Source organism: Aquarana catesbeiana, unplaced genomic scaffold, assembly GCF_042186555.1.
Source record: "Aquarana catesbeiana isolate 2022-GZ unplaced genomic scaffold, ASM4218655v1 unanchor237, whole genome shotgun sequence".
Taxonomy (NCBI): domain Eukaryota; kingdom Metazoa; phylum Chordata; class Amphibia; order Anura; family Ranidae; genus Aquarana; species Aquarana catesbeiana.
Window position 1 is genome coordinate 360,161 of NW_027362665.1, and position 17,191 is coordinate 377,351.

The 17,191-nt window shown below is 43.8% G+C and overlaps 4 protein-coding genes across 4 annotated transcripts in view; 2 read left to right on the top strand and 2 right to left on the bottom strand.

Moving 5' to 3' along the window:
• The window catches only part of LOC141122002 (uncharacterized), a 32,888-nt gene extending 28,172 nt beyond the window's left edge, over nucleotides 1–4,716 (bottom strand). Inside the window, exons 1-8 of the mRNA XM_073611788.1 lie at nucleotides 4,594–4,716; nucleotides 3,396–3,524; nucleotides 3,137–3,271; nucleotides 2,925–3,048; nucleotides 2,711–2,808; nucleotides 2,428–2,631; nucleotides 2,140–2,346; nucleotides 1,884–2,025 (exon numbers count right to left, since the gene is read on the bottom strand). Of these exons, the coding sequence (XP_073467889.1) occupies nucleotides 1,884–2,025; nucleotides 2,140–2,346; nucleotides 2,428–2,631; nucleotides 2,711–2,808; nucleotides 2,925–3,048; nucleotides 3,137–3,271; nucleotides 3,396–3,524; nucleotides 4,594–4,701 (1,147 nt within the window). The 5' untranslated portion in view covers nucleotides 4,702–4,716. The remainder of the gene's footprint in view (nucleotides 1–1,883; nucleotides 2,026–2,139; nucleotides 2,347–2,427; nucleotides 2,632–2,710; nucleotides 2,809–2,924; nucleotides 3,049–3,136; nucleotides 3,272–3,395; nucleotides 3,525–4,593) is intronic.
• Nucleotides 1–17,191, top strand: part of LOC141122012 (uncharacterized) — a 373,719-nt gene that overhangs the window by 229,421 nt on the left and 127,107 nt on the right. The window lies entirely within an intron of this gene.
• The window catches only part of LOC141122023 (uncharacterized), a 313,410-nt gene that overhangs the window by 163,121 nt on the left and 133,098 nt on the right, over nucleotides 1–17,191 (top strand). The window lies entirely within an intron of this gene.
• On the bottom strand, nucleotides 6,921–16,400 carry LOC141122010 (endogenous retrovirus group 3 member 1 Env polyprotein-like). Its single transcript, XM_073611804.1, has 2 exons — nucleotides 15,555–16,400; nucleotides 6,921–10,002 (listed from the first exon to the last, which is right to left on the bottom strand). Exon 2 carries the CDS (start codon nucleotides 9,620–9,622, stop codon nucleotides 7,607–7,609), a length of 2,016 nt encoding a protein of 671 aa, XP_073467905.1. The 5' UTR covers nucleotides 9,623–10,002; nucleotides 15,555–16,400; the 3' UTR covers nucleotides 6,921–7,606.

The window sequence follows — 17,191 nt, forward strand, 5'->3', positions numbered from 1 at the left end:
ATTGGACTTCCTTGAAAAACGTTTCCCGCACTCAGGACAGGAATATGGCTTCTCCCCCGTGTGCAGTCTCTGATGTATGTAAAGACTGGACTTATGTGAAAAACATTTCCCGCACTCAGAACAGGAATATGGCTTCTCCCCCGTGTGATGCCTTTGATGTGTGACAAGTTGTGACTTTATTAAAAAACATTTCTCACACTCAGAACAAGAATACGGCTTCTTCCCTGAGTGCAGTGTCTGATGTGTGTAAAAATAGGACTTTTGTGAAAAACATTTTCCACACTCAGGACAAGAGTATGGCTTCTCCCCTGTGTGAGTTCTTTTATGCACATTAAGATTATATTGAGAATGAAAACATTTACCACACTCAAGGCAGGAATATGGCTTCTCAGCTGTGTGAGTTATTTTATGCACATTAAGTTTGGATTTCAAATGGAAACACTTCCCGCACTCAGTACAGGAAAATCTCTTCTCTGTTGGAAGGGCGGCACCGTCCCTCACAGTCTGAGGTTCCTCAGGATAAGAGGAATACGATGGTCCATCTACACTGTGTGGTGCCGGATGGACATTTGAGGTAGTCGGGTTTTCTCCTGGACTATACTGTGTGATGTCCTCATCTTCTACTTTACAGTCTGGAGACAAAGTGAGACAATCCTCTGAGGTTTTCCTCATCTCCCGTCCATCTACTAAAATAGAAATAAAAAGGATTATTACTAGACATGAGCAGATTGGTTCCCCTAAACCAGGACTCCGCCCACATCAGGCAGCTTTGTCTCTGAGGATCTTACAATTCCCCCCTCAAGGTAACTAATAAATGGGTCCTCTGATCTCCTACCAGTTCATTTCTTTATTCATGGACCATAGTCAGAGAGTGAGGAAACAAGGAGAACTGTCTTTTATAGGAGTGACAGTGATGAGGGGATTATAGGACGAGTGTCTCCAACCTCTCTATCACTCATTGCCATCTTCCCAACACAAGAAGTCCTGCACTTCCTTTTTTAGTCCATGATTTAGTCATGAATAACAGCAGGGCTGAGCCCCACTAGAGGTCAGAGAGTGAGGATGGGGGGAGAACAACCAAGATGAAGACTGGACTGATCCTGAAGACCACCATCATTGGGTTATTGGCTCCTCCCTCATTATCACTTTCTGTTTAAGGTTCCAAAGTTTGAGGATGTTATCACATTATTATCAATATGTAAAAGTCTGTGTGCCAATCATATCATCAGATATAAAATGGGTGTAACAAAAGAGAATACACATTATGTTTATACTGTTTATAACAGTGGGTAGAGGGGAGAGAGAAAAGTCAGGACTATGTAATGTACAACATAGAGTATATAGTACAGGGGTCAGGACTATTTATTGTGCAATATGAATTATACAGCGTAAGAGTAAGTACTCATAGTATTGGTATTCAGTATTCAGTGGAACCTTAAATGTTTACATGAGACAAGTTGCAGAGGTCCCACACCGCTGCCTCCCATCCCCTGAGACTGCTCTCAATGACTTGGGTCTGAGACTATACAGACATATCCCTCCACCTGGCACAGCCAGCAAAATACAAAGCAAGTAACCCTGGGAGAGTAACACATAAGGCACATGTCCCGGGTGCCTAGGTCTAGTAATGTTTTTGGTAGAAATCAACATTTTCTTTCCAGCTGAACCCTAGAATCTCCATAAATCCAGTCTAGATACATAAATTGTGTCTGCAGCACAGAGAAGGAAGATTATCCGAGAGAAATACAGGAATACAGGACGGGGAACACAGCTCAGGAAAGTGACCAGGGGATTACAGGCTGATATCACCCAGTCCCCGCCCTACTTTGGACCAATCAGTGAGCAGTATGGGTGGAGGAATGTATTTAGTGTTAATGACCCACCTGTGCTGATCTCTGTAGGAGTGTCCTCCTCTATAAATGTCCCCGTTATTCCATCCTCCTCCATAGACTGCTGATCATCCCTCACATACCTCTCTTCTTCTTCTGATTTAACCTCAAATTCTATATCGATTGGATCTCCACTCTAAACCAAAAAAAATAATAGAAGAGGTCATCTGTAAAACATAAGCTTCAATAATGTGACATCACATTTAAAAAAAAATTACTTCAACAAGTCCATGTTCTAGATGCCAACAACCTTGTAACGGTGAGGGATGGTGTGATCTTTCTGTGTGGAATCCCGGGAATACAGAGGACGGGGACATCTCTCTGGTGGGTTCCTGGTATTTGGTGGCTCCATTAGATCATTGTGCCCTTCTGAAAAGTTCTCCATCACTCCATACTCCTCATCCTGCTTTTTATAATCCTCTTTAACATCAATATTATCATCCTCAAGGTTTCTATTCTGAAAGACATAATAAAACATTAATTGTAATAAACATGCTTGTGTATAGATCTTAACTACAGATAATTGTTATTTATCTACCTGATGTTTTGAATAGTTGTTATCTTCCTGTGTAGAATCTCGGGAATACAGAGGACGAGGACATCTCTCTGGTGGGTTCCTGGTATTTGGTGGCTCCATCATATTCTTGTGTCCTTCTGAAAACTCACCCATCTTTCCATACCCCTCATCCTCCTCTATATGCTCTTCTTTAACATCAATATTATCATCCCCGAGATTTCCACTCTGAATATATAATAAAACATTCATTGTAACAAACATGCTGTGTATAAATCAGAACTACCAATAATTGTCAATCATCTACCTGATGATGATGAGGGATGGTGTGATCTTCCTGTGTGGAATCCCGGGAATACAGAGGACGGGGACATCTCTCTGGTGGGATCCCATTACTGGATCCATCTGTAGGAAACACACACACTGACTGAATACATTGTTTCTATGTGTTTATCAGATGATGGGGGATCTAGGTGGAGCCTCCGTACTGCTCTCTCCTTTACAATAAAGTCTCCTCTTACCCGGTGATGTGAGGGGCGGCTGATTGTCCATCATGACGTCCTTGTAGAGATCCTTGTGTCCTTCTAAATACTCCCACTCCTCCATGGAGAAATAGACAGTGACATCCTGACACCTTATAGGAACCTGACACACACAATGATACAGTCACCATCCAGACACATCCCTTGTCTGTTTCTGGATAATGTCCCAGAATTCCCAGAATCCTCCTCACCTCTCCTGTCAGCAGCTCCATCATCTTCTTGGTGACTTCTAGAATCTTCTCCATGTTGTGTCTCTCAGGTTTTAGGGAGTCACATGGAGGCACTGTGATGGTCATATGATCACCTGACTTCACAAGAGGAAATCTCTGTATTGGAGAACCAATAGAAATATCATGTTAGAATTCCAGAATCCTCCTCACCTCTCCAGTCAATTCTGCGTTTTATCACTAGAGATAAGAGTGGTGCAATATGACTTCCCAGAATAATCACCTCTCCGGTCAGCAGGTAGATGATCTCCAGGGTGAAGTTTAGTATCTTCTCAGTCATGTGACTAAGGTCCTCCTCCATCCTCATTGGTACCATCATTTGATCTATACAGGTCTCCTGGTAGACGGATGACTTTGGGAAATGAAAGTAAGAATTATTTGGATGGTATTGGTCACACAATAATAGGATGTGGATGTGAGGGGGTAATAGGGGGGTTGCTGTACATATAAGAACTACTGGCCCCATGGGAACACATTTATTCTGGACTGTTTAGTCTTGTTACATCCTGAAGGTCCTGGAACCCTCTTGTCCTGCTGGATCAGATATTCCCTTTTCTCTGTTGGGTTTGTTTCCTTTCTGAACTGGTTTGTAGCTGAAACAGAACAACTCCAAAAACAAGTGCTCACCAATGAGTGAAGAAATGCCCTGCCTCATCTTATTTGATATTCAAGAACAATTACATGACCAGTGAGACAATAAGATGGTTAAGATTTTCAGTTCTGTAAGGTCTGAAAAACAAGTTCAGGTGGGGTGGGAGGACCATCACAGACCCAGATACCCCCATCAGAGTTCCCTGAGTCCTCCAGCCCCTTATTCCCTCAGAGCCCTGTAGCCTGATTACCCCCTCATAGGTCCTTCAGCTACATTACCCCTTCAGAAGCCCCTAAAGTCTTTCAACTTTACTAAACCCTCAGAGCCCCTCAGCTCCTCTACTTCCCTCAGAACCCTCAGCATTTTCCTCCCTCTGATACCAACGATGGAACATATTTTTCATGGCAGGCTGGGGAATGTTTTCTTCTTCCTGACCAGCAATATAAGAGTCTCTATGCTCCATACTCCTGACCCCTGCACTCCATAAGGCTGCATATTGTAATGATTGCCCATTTGCTGCCTGTGTAGTGTAATAATTGCCCTTTGTAGGCCATGTATGGTCAGGATGGTCATTGTCTTGTCTATTTATTGTCAGTGCTGTTTGTTTAGAGGAACATATTATTAGAATTTATCTCTAAAATGAAGAGAATGTTCAGGCCCCCGAAAATGGGGAAATGTTCTGACCCTGAAGGGGTTAATCTAGGTTTCCACACTATATATGTGTGTATCATCATCTGCTGGAGATAAAAGATGTCACAGTGACTATGGAGGAAGAGGACGGACATGACGGGGGGTTACTGGGTGTAAATAGAAAATAAGATCTTATTACCTCGTCTGCTGCCACTTCCAGCAACGTCTCCTCTCTACTTCCTCCCGACTCACCGCTCACCCAGAACTTCCTATTTATATCTGACATCACTTCCTGTCTGTCTTCCATAGAGACTTCCTGTCTGGGTAGAAGTGAGATCACCACCTTGTGGAGCTCAGAGGAACTGCAGCCCTGAGAAATGTCTCTGATTACTATGGTAACATTGAACTACTCTGATGAAAATATTTATTAAAAAAATAGTAAAAAAATAAAAGCAAAATGTAAAATATTGAATAAAACACTTTTTAAACTTTTTTTTTTTTTTAACATGCTGTCACCAGTCAGTATCCCTGATCACCGCCACACCAGTCTTATCATGACGCTGTAGTGCACTGGTGGCATTATGTTAAAAAAAAAATGTGAATAAAGAAAACAAATGTTATTTAATTTATTCCTTTTCTAAAAGATTGAGACAAAAAAACTCAGCATGCCTCTTCCTAAATACCTTGGACTGTCTACTTTCCAAAAAGGGGTCATTTGGGGGGTATCTGTACTGTCCTGGCATTTTAGAGCCTCAAGAAATGAGATCAGCTGTGATGACATCAGGATTGATGAATTTTCAGATATATCCCACAGTTTGTGGACTCTATAATTTTCCTACAGACTAAATAATATACACTGATTGGGATTTTTTTTTTACCAAAAACATGTAGCAAAATGCATTTTTGGCCATTATTTGTTTATTGGATATGTTTTATGACAGAAAGTAGAAAATAGCTTTTTTTTCAAAGTTCTTTAGTCTTTTTTTCATTTATATCACAAAGAATAAAACTTCTGCTCTCTACCAACTGCTATATATACACATAATATGTATTCTCTTTTGTTACACCCATTTCCTACCAGCTGGACATTTTATATCTGATGATGTGATTGGAGCACAGACTTTTACATGTTGATAATAATGTGATAACATCCTCAAACCTTGGAACCTTAACCACTTACCCACCGGGCACTTAAACCCACTTCCTACGAGACCAATTTTCAGCTTTTGGTGCTCTCACATTTTGAATGACAATTACTCAGACATACAACACTGTAGCCATATGTAATTGTTGTCCTTTTTTCCCACAAATAGAGCTTTCTTTTGGTGGTATTTTATCACCGCTGGGTTTTTTATTTTTTGTGCTATAAAAGAAAAAAGACTGAAAATTCTGTAAAAAAAATGAATTTTTCTTCGTTTCTGTTAAAAAATTTTGTATATAGTAATTTTTCTTCATACATTTTGGCCAAAATTTATACTGCTACATATCTTTGGTAAAAATAACCCAAATCAGTGTATATTATTTGGTCTGTGTGAAAGTTATAGAATCCAAAAGCTATGGTGCCAATCACTGAAAATTGATCACACCTGAAGTACTGAGGGCCGATCTCATTTCCTGAGACCCTAACATGCCAGGAAAGTGCAAATATCCCCCAAATGACCGATTTTTGGAAAGTAGATAGTAGGTATTTAGTAAGAGGTATGATGAGTTTTTTGAAGTTGTCATTTTTTCCCACAATTCTTTGCAAAATCAAGATTTTTTTTCTTTTTTTCACAACATTGTCATATTAGCAGGTTATTTCTCACACACAGCATATGCATACAACAGATTACACCCCAAAACACATTCTGCTATTCCTCTTGAGTATGGCGATACCACATGTGTGAGACTTTTACACACCGTGGCCACATACAGAGGCAGGACGCACTTTCAGGTGTTCTGAGCATAAATTACACATCTAATTTCCTGACTACCTCATACACTTTTGAAGGCCCTGCAGCACCAGGACAATGGAAAACGCCCCAAAAATGACCCCATTTCGGAAGGTTAAACACCCCAACATATAATCTATTAGGCATAATGAGTCTTTTGAACGTGTCATTTTTTTTCTACAAATTTTTGGAAAATGTGGAAAGAAAATGAAAACGCATTTTTTTTTAACACAAAGTTGTCCATTTATACAATATTTCTAACACATAGTATGTACATACCAAAAATGACACCCCAAAATAGATTCTCCTACTCCTCCTTAGTACGGCGATACCACATGTGGGAGACTTCCACCGCCTGGCCACATACAGAGGTCGAGTACGGCTGAGCATGGCTGAGTATGGCTGGGTATCACTGAGTATGGCTGAGTATGGCTGAGCATGGCTGGGTACAGCTCGGTATGGCTTAGTATGACTGAATATGGCTGGGTATTGCCGAGTATGGCTGAGCATAGCTGGGTACAGCTCAGTATGGCTGGGTATGGCTGAGTATGGCTGGGTACAGCTCGGTATTGTGGTAGCAGGTTGGATATTGGTAATGACTGCTGGACAATGAACTTTCTGGTATGCGAGATTTTTTTATTCCATTCTTTTAGCTAGTAAGAATGGACACTCCTGGCCCGACTCGTGTCTATCACGCCAAGAAGTGCCCATACAGACAAATTCAGTTGTACATATAACTTCCATTACATTACGTCACAAGCGTACAGACAATACATTTCCGTTATAAGACATTTTTAACCTCTTAACCTTTGTAAGCAGTTAACCTACTCTTATGGTTGCAAAGCAGTTAGCAAAGCAAATTCCTTTTGTACTCTTGCAGTTTGCAGATTCTTGCCTTTGCGGTTTCCTTATCTTACTTACTAATCAGCTTGACATTTGCTAACTTATAGGAAAGTGTACGTCAGTGTGCTAAACACAGGTGTCTGTGTTAAGGGGGGTGAAAGGGTGAATTCAGTGTCTTTAACCACAGCCTGTAACATATTTTACAGAGCTCATAAACTGTTCTTAGCATAGTATATACAAGAATGGCTTCTTAGCTGAAATTCTAAATCAGCCTTACTGCACACATAACCATGGCCATATAAACTGACCCCCGTTCCTACTTCATTCCCCCCTTTGATCATAATCATAGCGATTAATATGAGCGAGATTAAGCATCATTAAATACCATACCGTTCTGCTTTCTAATGGATCAGAGCCCAATGTTACTGAGATTTTTATTTAGTCTTGGGGAGTTAATGGCTGGTATTTCCACATAGCCATAATATGGGTCGCAGCCTTTCTTTCTACGGTGGCCTCAATGAAACTCTGGATCATTCTAGTCCCAAGAGGAATCAGACAGGGTAACAGCAGACATGCTACAAGTATTACTACAACGATCCCCAATATAGCCTTCACCCCATATGCACTGGGGAAACCCCAATCCCCGAACCAGTTACCAGCGTTGAAACCATCCCATGTTTGGACCGGCACATGAGCTAACTTTTTCATTCTACCAGTGATTTCTTCAACTACTTTTCCTGTGTTGTCCACTTCTAAGCAACAATTACTCAGATTAAATTTTCCACAGACACCACCCTCAGTAGCTAACAGATAGTCTAAGGCAAGTCTATTCTGATACACATGAGCACGTAAATTAGTTCCTTGTTTAGCAAGCAAATTTAAGGCAGTAGCAGTTTCGTTAGTAATTATTTCTAGTACAGCCTGTAACCTTATAATTCGATTAAGCATATAAATTGGTGTTCTATAACCGTAACTGCCATCCTCGGCCCAAGTAGCTGGACCATAATACTGGACAATACGTTCTGGGGGCCATTCATTGTCTTTCCAGTTTCCTATCTTCAAGCTAGATGATCTCCGCTTCCTCTTTGGACCTGTGTACACCGGGACTCCCAATTCTTCCCTATTCCCCAGTGGAAGAAGGAAAAATGAGGGTTTTAAGGTACCTAAGACACAGGCTCCTGACCAGTCTTGAGGGAGCTCTGAATAGGCTTTGTTCCCACAAATCCAATACAAGTTTTCTGGAGCCTTCCAGTTAGATTCTTTGGTGAGATTTTTCCATAGCCCTTTTAGATGAGTGAAATTGGTAAAGGGGTGTGGGTCAGGCACGGGTACGTTTGAATCACTCCACCAGGATGTATTTTTAGAAGTGTTGTTATAAAACTGTTGTCCTAAACAGGCCATTTCTCCTACATGTGTTCTATACTGGGGACCCGACCTGGCTATACAATATTTCCCAATTATTGATGTTTTCAGGTGCCATTCTGACCTTATTCGTTCAGGAGGCTGCTCAGAGGTGGCACTGAATGGCACATCATAATCTTTTTCCCTGGCTTCCCAAGGCCATTGGTCTCCCATGGTAGTTCCTCCGCACACATAGCAATCTGTCACTTGTAAATTGTCAGCCACACTTTCTGCCAGTTCAATGAACAGGTTCTTTGTGCTAGGAGGCATCTCCATACCAGTGGCCAGTTCTTCATAAAGGGAATGAAATAGCTGATGATTAACACTCTTTGTTAGTTCAGTTTCTAGTGAGACATACACAATTGTACCGGGGTCTGATCCTTTACCATAAATATGAACTCCAAACTTATTTCCCCATTGTGCTAAAAACCGGACAGGGTTATGTATGGTAAAATTCACAGGGGTGCAACTTCCCACTGTGCAGCTGGATGAACTAGCTAAGGATTGTAGGATTGCATCCTGATTTTTCATCCCCCATGTTCCCCAAGCAGCACACCCCCAGGTGGGGCAGTAGTTCCATTCCTCATTTGCACAGCTAGGTCCCAGTTTCCCTGAACAGATGTACCTATCATTTCTCAAATACTCTCTCTCCCATTCCAATCCCCCACACCCTCCTCTTGGGAAGGGGTTGAGATTGATCGCAGCACACGCATCAAAAATTAGGCTTGCTGCAGTGCTGGGGTCAGTGATCAGTGTACGGTTTATCAGCTTCCCGGTGGAACTAAAGCTCCGGACGGTTAGCCAGGTTTTGTAAGGTGCATAAGTGGGATCATAGCAGGTTATCTGATCTTCCACAGAGCACATTGAATAGGTAGTCCCATTATGTATGCAGGTACCAGTGTCTGTACCCTTGCATTGATAATGGGAGTGCCACAGTAACATCTTGGTAGTCACAGATCCTACTCTGGTGGTTTTTATACAAGGGTCACATGAGTTACTCTCCCCCTCTTTTAACCCGGTCAGTATCACTATTATGGCTATCAACAGTTTCATTATAACGAATTTTTTTTAAACACTACACCGACGTATATCCTCAGGCTTCAGCTTGTGCGTAGACCAACCAGCGTCCGGGGTGTGGTTGGAGCAGAGCTTAGTAGATATCCTTTATCTTCCGCCGTGCGTTGAGCCAGCAGCTTCCAGGAGTGTGTTGGCCGCAGGGCTGCAGTTTGTCTATCTTCTGCCGTGCGTAAATTCAGCAGCTTCCAGGGGTGTGCTGAACACAGGGCTGGAGTTCTTCCTTCTGATTTCTCTGGTCAATCTCAGTCTCAATGGATCTTGGGGATCTACTGTACTGTGCCAGGAGTCTGTGAGGTCAGCAGCTCATTTTACCCTGGAGTGGTGTATCCAGGGTGTCACCTCGGCTACCTTAATGGCTGTTGGGGTAGATAGCAGAACAGTGTAAGGACCTCTCCATTTTGGCCCTAGTGGGGTTAGGTTCCACTCCTTTACCCACACTGTATCTCCTGGTTTAAAAGGGTGTACTGGGTTCGACAAACTTATGGGAAGTTTCTCTTGAACCCATTTCCCTATGTCCTGCATACTTTCCCCAAGTTTCTGTATCAGTTCACGGTTAGCAACCCCTCCTATCTGATGCAAGTCTCCTCTTATCCCTCTAATGATGGGTGGGGGCCTACCATACAGTACCTCAAAAGGGGACAGGTTTGTCCTCTTTGTTGGGGTACTCCGAATTCTCAGTAAAGCAATGGGCAACATCAAGGTCCACTTCATTTGGGTTTCCTGACAGAGCTTAGCCAGTTGTGACTTGAGTGTGCGGTTCATTCGTTCAACTTTTCCAGAGCTTTGTGGCCTATATGCAGTGTGTAGTTTCCAAGTAATTTTGAGTGCTCTTGCTAATTCCTGGAGGCACTTGTGGACAAAAGCAGGTCCATTGTCCGAGCCTATGGCAGAGGGGATTCCGTATCTGGGGATTATTTCTTGAGTCAAGCATTTAACCACTTCTTTGGTAGTTTCAGTCCGTGTGGGCCATGCTTCTACCCAATTTGAGTAGGTGCAGACGGCCATTAACAAATATTTGTATCCACCTGCAGGGGGCATAGCAGTAAAGTCAACCATCAATTCTTCCATTGGTGAGGCACCTACAGCCTGCACTCCAGGGGGTGGTACAGGTCCCTGCCTTGGATTATTCCGGGTGCATTCTACACATCTGCTGGATGCAGCTTGTGCCAATGTGGGCAGCCGGGGAATATAAAAATGTCTCTCTAGGGCTTTTTCAATAGCTGTTTTTCCCATGTGTGTCCCCTTGTGAAATTCTGTCACTAGTTCAGTTGCCACAGCAACGGGGACAACAATTCTCCCGTCCTGCAGTTGATACCACTGGTCTTCCCGGTATTTCCCAGGTTCCGTCTTTATCCATTCCTGTTCTGCAGTTGTATAAATGGGATCCCATTCAGAAAGTGGGACAGGAAACAGTGGGGCCATTATCTGTTGTAAAGGTTGCTGACATGCTGCATCTCTGGCTGCTTGATCTGCTTTTCTATTTCCTCTAGCCACTCGGGTGTCTCCCTTTTGATGGCCTCTGCAGTGTATCACCGCGACTTCAGAGGGAGCCCATACTGCTTCTAACAGTTCTAGTATTTCTGTCCCATATTTGATGCTCTTCCCTCCAGATGTAATAAGTCCTCTTTCCTTATATAGGGCTCCATGTGCATGAAGGGTCAGAAAAGCATATTTGGAGTCCACATATACATTCAGCTTCAGTCCTGCAGCCAACTGCAATGCTCTAGTTAGTGCAATCAGTTCTGCTTTCTGTGCTGAAGTTCCCTGTGGTAAAGATCCTGTCTCTACCACTGCCTCCAGTGTGACAACTGCATAGCCTGCATAGCGAACCCCATCTTTCACAAAGCTACTCCCGTCAGTGTAGTACTCGGCATCTGCTTTTTCTAAGGGGCTGTCTTTCAAGTCTGGTCGACTGGCATATACTTCATCCATTACTTGAAGACAGTCATGCGTTAAGGGTTCTTGTGAGGTGGGGAGCAAAGTGGCTGGGTTTAAAGTGTTTACCGTCTCTAAGTGGATGCGGGGATTTTCACACAGCATAGCTTGATATTTAACCATTCGACTGTTCGTGAACCAGTGATTTCCCTTGTAATCCATTAGTGCCTGTACCTGGTGAGGGACTCGGACATAAGTCTCCTGACCTAATGACAACTTGTCAGCTTCCGCTACAAGGAGGGCTGTTGCTGCGATGGCCCGCAGGCAGGATGGCCATCCCTGAGCTACGGTGTCCAGTTGTTTTGAGAGATATGCTACAGGGCGCTGCCAAGACCCCAAGTATTGTGTCAGGACTCCTACTGCGATTCCTTGTTTTTCACTGACATACAAATAGAAGACTTTTTGGCTATCCGGCAATCCCAGCGCAGGAGCCTGCATTAGGGAGACCTTAATGTCTTGGAACGCTCTGTTTTGCTGTTCTCCCCATTTGAAGGGTTCCTTTTCCCCCCCCTTTGTGGATTCATAGAGGGGTCTGGCTTTTGTGGCAAAGTCTGGTATCCAGATTCGGCAGAATCCTGCCGCCCCCAGGAATTCACGTACTTGCCGTCTGGTAGTTGGGATGGGAATCTGGCAAACAGCTTCTTTCCTGCCTTCTCCCAATTGTCTCTGTCCTTGTGATACTCTGAATCCCAGGTACTTCACAGTCTCTTGACATAACTGCGCTTTTCTTCGGGACACCTTATAACCCGCCTCCCACAGTAATTGTAACAGTTCATTAGTAGCTTGAAGGCACACTTCTCTATTCTTGGCGGCGATCAATAGGTCATCCACATACTGCAGTAGGACTCTATTCTCAGGGTCAGACTTGAAAGATTTCAGGTCTTGGGTCAGGGCATTTCCGAATAGTGTGGGAGAATTTTTGAATCCTTGTGGTAAACGTGTCCAGGTCAGTTGCTCTTTTCCCCCTGTCTCTGGATCCTCCCACTGGAACGCAAAAATACGCTGGGATTGTTCTGCTACTCTGAGACAGAAGAAGGCGTCTTTTAAGTCCAGAACTGTGAAATAGGTGGCTTCCCCCGGTATTAATCCCAATAGGTTGTAAGGGTTCGGGACCGCTGGGTGGATGGTCATCACAGCCTGATTGACCGCTCGGAGGTCCTGCACAGGACGATAATCTGCTGTTCCGGGTTTCTGTACTGGGAGTAAAGGTGTATTCCAAGGAGACTGACAAGGTTTCAGGATTCCATAGTGTAGGAATTTGTTTAAGTACTTTTGTATTCCTATTAGGGCTTTTCGAGGGACTGGGTACTGTTTCAGGCTGACTGGAGCGGCTCCTGGTTTTAATTCAATAAGTATTGGGGGAATATGTCTGGCTAATCCAGGTGGATTACCTTCCGCCCATACTCCCGGAATATCTTGTAGTCCCCTAGGGGTAGGAAGTGGTTCTTCCGAAAGGGCAAACATTCTCCATTCCTCCTCCTTCGGTACACTGATGACCATAATACGAGCTTCAGAGGGATGGGGCAATTTTAGAATAGCCTGACCGTCGGATTGGAAGTATATATGTGCTCTGAGTTTAGCAAGCAAGTCTCTGCCCAACAAAGGAATAGGACAATCCGGCATGTATAGAAATTGATGTTGGACCTGATGCCCTCCCAAACTGCAAAGTCTTTCTGTTAGGAAGGGTCTTTTTACTTTATTTCCCGTGGCTCCAATAACGGTAATCTGCTTGTCGGAGAGGGGGGCTATTTGTTGGGTCATTACACTGTGTTGGGCCCCCGTGTCAATCATAAAGGTGGTCTTGAAGCCCCCTACATTAGCGGTCACTACTGGTTCTTGGGGGCCTAATGGGATGGGGGCCGATTGGTGTCAGTATTGTTCTTCATCGGGATACACTGAGCCTGCCAACCCCACAAAGTCGGTATCTTCCTGTCTGTTCCTCTCATAGCGTCCACTCTGGACTTGTCCTCCCCGTACTTCTCTTCTCGTTGGGTCTGGTCCCCTTCTCCTAGGTCCTTTTTGGGGGCAGTCTTGCTGCCAGTGTCCCTCCTCTTTGCAATATGCACACTGATTCTTCCCTAACTTCTGCACATAATTTCCTCTTCCTCCCTTTGAACCTCCATTGGAGCGCTCCTTGCTTCTTTGAGCTTTTTCAGACAACGCTTCAGCTAGTAATTCAACTTTCTTTTTCATTCTCCGGTCATCTTCTCGCCTCGTCTCTATGTCCCTATTCACAAACACTTTTGTGGCTATGTCCAACAGTTGGGAAATGTTCATTCCTGCAAATCCCTCCTGCTTTTGCAATTTTCTTTTAATGTCTCTTGTCGACTGGCTGACAAATGCTGTATTTACCAAATTCTTATTATCATCCGCCTCTGGATCAAAGGGGGTATACAGTCTGAAAGCTTCACACAGTCGCTCATAGAACTGTCCTGGACTTTCATTGGGTTGTTGGAGGACCTCACTAGTTTTAGAGAGATTGGTGGGTCTCTTGCCGGCTGACTTCATCCCCTCTATAATTGCTGTCCGGTAAAGGTGAAGTTTATCCATATCCCCTTTATCATTTGGGTCCCACTGGGGATCTGTTCGCGGATAATGGTCCCCAAGCCAAGCCGGTGGGTCCCATTGATTCTTCCCCAATTCTTCCATATATTTCTGCGCTGCTTGGTTAATTCTGTGTCTCTCCTCAGTATTAAAGAGGGTCAGTAGGAGTTGCTGACAGTCAGACCAGGTAGGGTTATGGGTCTGAATTATTGACCGGAGTAAATCTGTCATAGCTTGGGGCTTCTCAGAGTAAGCAGGGTTATGGGTCTTCCAGTTCAGTAAATCTGTTGTGGTAAATGGGGTGTAAACTAGAGTCCGGGATCCCCCCACCGCTTGTTCTCTTAGGGGCATTTGCAGAGGTATGTTGAAGGACGGGGCAAGAGTTCGGCCATTCGTATCGGGATTTCTCGGAGTGGAAGTGAACACTTGATTGGGGAGCCCATTGACTACTACTGAGTTCCCTATTTCTGTCCTGCCTATACCCGAAGTGTTACGGTCAGGAGTATATTTACTGAGATTTGGCATTGAAATGCTGACTGAATCTGATGTAGGTGGACAACAGCTTGAGTCCTCTTGTCCACTGGACGGGGCATTTGGACATGGCTCTGACCTGTCTCTATCTGAGGTCTGTTCATCTACATACGGGGGAGGCTGATCTGTCTCTTCGGGTTGAGAATATATATGTTTTGTTTGTTTTGTCAGTGGCACTACTCTTGTCATAACCATAATTCTGCACTGTTCCTCTTTTGCGGCTTGTATCCACTGCGGGTCTCTGTCTATAACTTTTCTCCAACAGTCTATGTACGGGATCTGGTCATGTTTCTGTGAGTCTGACCTAATATTCTCAAATAATCTGTCAATGATCTCTAGGTCAAAGGTTCCCTGTGGGGGCCACCGCGTTCCATAACGGGGCCAATCTTTCTCACACAATGCTATCAATTTCTCAGGACTAAGTTTTAAATTACAGTTCTTAGCAAATCCCTTCCTAAAGTTGGAGATCATGGTTTGTAGGGGAGATTCAACACTATGTTTCCCACCCATTCTTATAACCTAACAGACACCAAGACAGACACAGAGGGTAGGGTAGATGATGAGAATTCAGTAAGGGGTCTGAATCCTCGACACAAGTAGGAACAATAGACAACGCTTCCCTCGGTCAGTGGCCTGGACGTGGTCTCCCAGCCAGAAAACGCACTTAAAAGAGGACACGGTCACTTCACCACAAAGTGATGTCTCATACACACATCAATCATACCAGACACTCCCACCCAAAAATTACTGACTGACTGAGAATTCGTCCGAAAGATGCACAATCATCTAAACGGAGGTCTCTTCTCGGAAGGTGATCAGGCTTCCCTTCTCTCGATCCGTCGAGAGGCCGACTGGCTGTCTGACAGTTATCCCAAAACCAAAAGTAAAAGGCTCTCACCTGTTCCCGTTGGAGCTCCAGCTATCTACTGCTCGGATTCCCAGGTCCTTTTGACGCTACGAAGGTCGTCCACAGCAGGCCACCAAATGGGACACAGCGCAGTCTCCTAGATAACAGTTCTAGAAGGCGCCTTTTGAGACTACGATATAACCCACAGGGCTGGCCTCTCGGACCATTCCTTGTAGGTCTGGTGGAAAACAGTGCCACCTGCCTCAACAGGTCACACCGATATTCCCCCCTTACGGCCAATGCACCAAATGTGGTAGCAGGTTGGATATTGGTAATGACTGCTGGACAATGAACTTTCTGGTATGCGAGATTTTTTTATTCCATTCTTTTAGCTAGTAAGAATGGACACTCCTGGCCCGACTCGTGTCTATCACGCCAAGAAGTGCCCATACAGACAAATTCAGTTGTACATATAACTTCCATTACATTACGTCACAAGCGTACAGACAATACATTTCCGTTATAAGACATTTTTAACCTCTTAACCTTTGTAAGCAATTAACCTACTCTTATGGTTGCAAAGCAGTTAGCAAAGCAAATTCCTTTTGTACTCTTGCAGTTTGCAGATTCTTGCCTTTGCGGTTTCCTTATCTTACTTACTAATCAGCTTGACATTTGCTAACTTATAGGAAAGTGTACGTCAGTGTGCTAAACACAGGTGTCTGTGTTAAGGGGGGTGAAAGGGTGAATTCAGTGTCTTTAACCACAGCCTGTAACATATTTTACAGAGCTCATAAACTGTTCTTAGCATAGTATATACAAGAATGGCTTCTTAGCTGAAATTCTAAATCAGCCTTACTGCACACATAACCATGGCCATATAAACTGACCCCCGTTCCTACTTCAGTATGGCTTAGTATGACTGAATATGGCTGGGTATTGCCGAGTATGGCTGAGCATAGCTGGGTACAGCTCGGTATGGCTGAGTATGGCTGGGTACAGCTGAGTATCGCTGGGTATGGCTGAGTATGGCTGAGTATCGCTGAGTATGGCTGAGTATCGCTGAGTATGGCTGAGTATGGCTGGGTATTGCCGAGTATGGCTGATCATGGCTGGGTACAGCTAAATATGGCTGGGTATGGCTGAGTATGGCTGAGTATGGCTGAGTATGGCTTAGTATGGCTGGGTATTGCTGAGTATGGCTGAGCATAGCTGGGTACAGCTCGGTATGGCTGAGTTCCTGGCTATGGCTGAGTATGGCTGAGTTTGGTTGGGAATGGCTGAGTATGGCTGGTGGTGGATGGGATGGCTGAGCATGGATGGATGGATGTTTCATCTTTACAGACATCAGAGATCTCACACGGGGGAGAAGCCAAATTCCTGTCCTGAGTGCGGGAAATGTTTTTCAGTGACGTCCTGTCTTTTTTTTTTCCAACAAACCAAGTTTTTTATTTTTATACTGTGTTTTTATTGAGTATATTTATTGAGTATAAAAAATAGGCACAATATTGCGTACACAGCATAACATGTGCATGACATACAGTATACATGTCTGTAGAAACATTGAAATCCAATGCAGGAAGAAGAAAACAATTGATGTATATAATTGAATTATACAATTATAATTCTTTGTTCTGGTTAGGACAAGTCAAAGCTGTATACAGGAATACAGAGAATAATACAATCTA

Excerpts from the sequence above, each read along its gene's own strand:
- LOC141122010 (XM_073611804.1), bottom strand. The coding sequence starts at position 9,622 with ATGAAACTGTTGATAGCCATAATAGTGATACTGACCGGGTTAAAAGAG.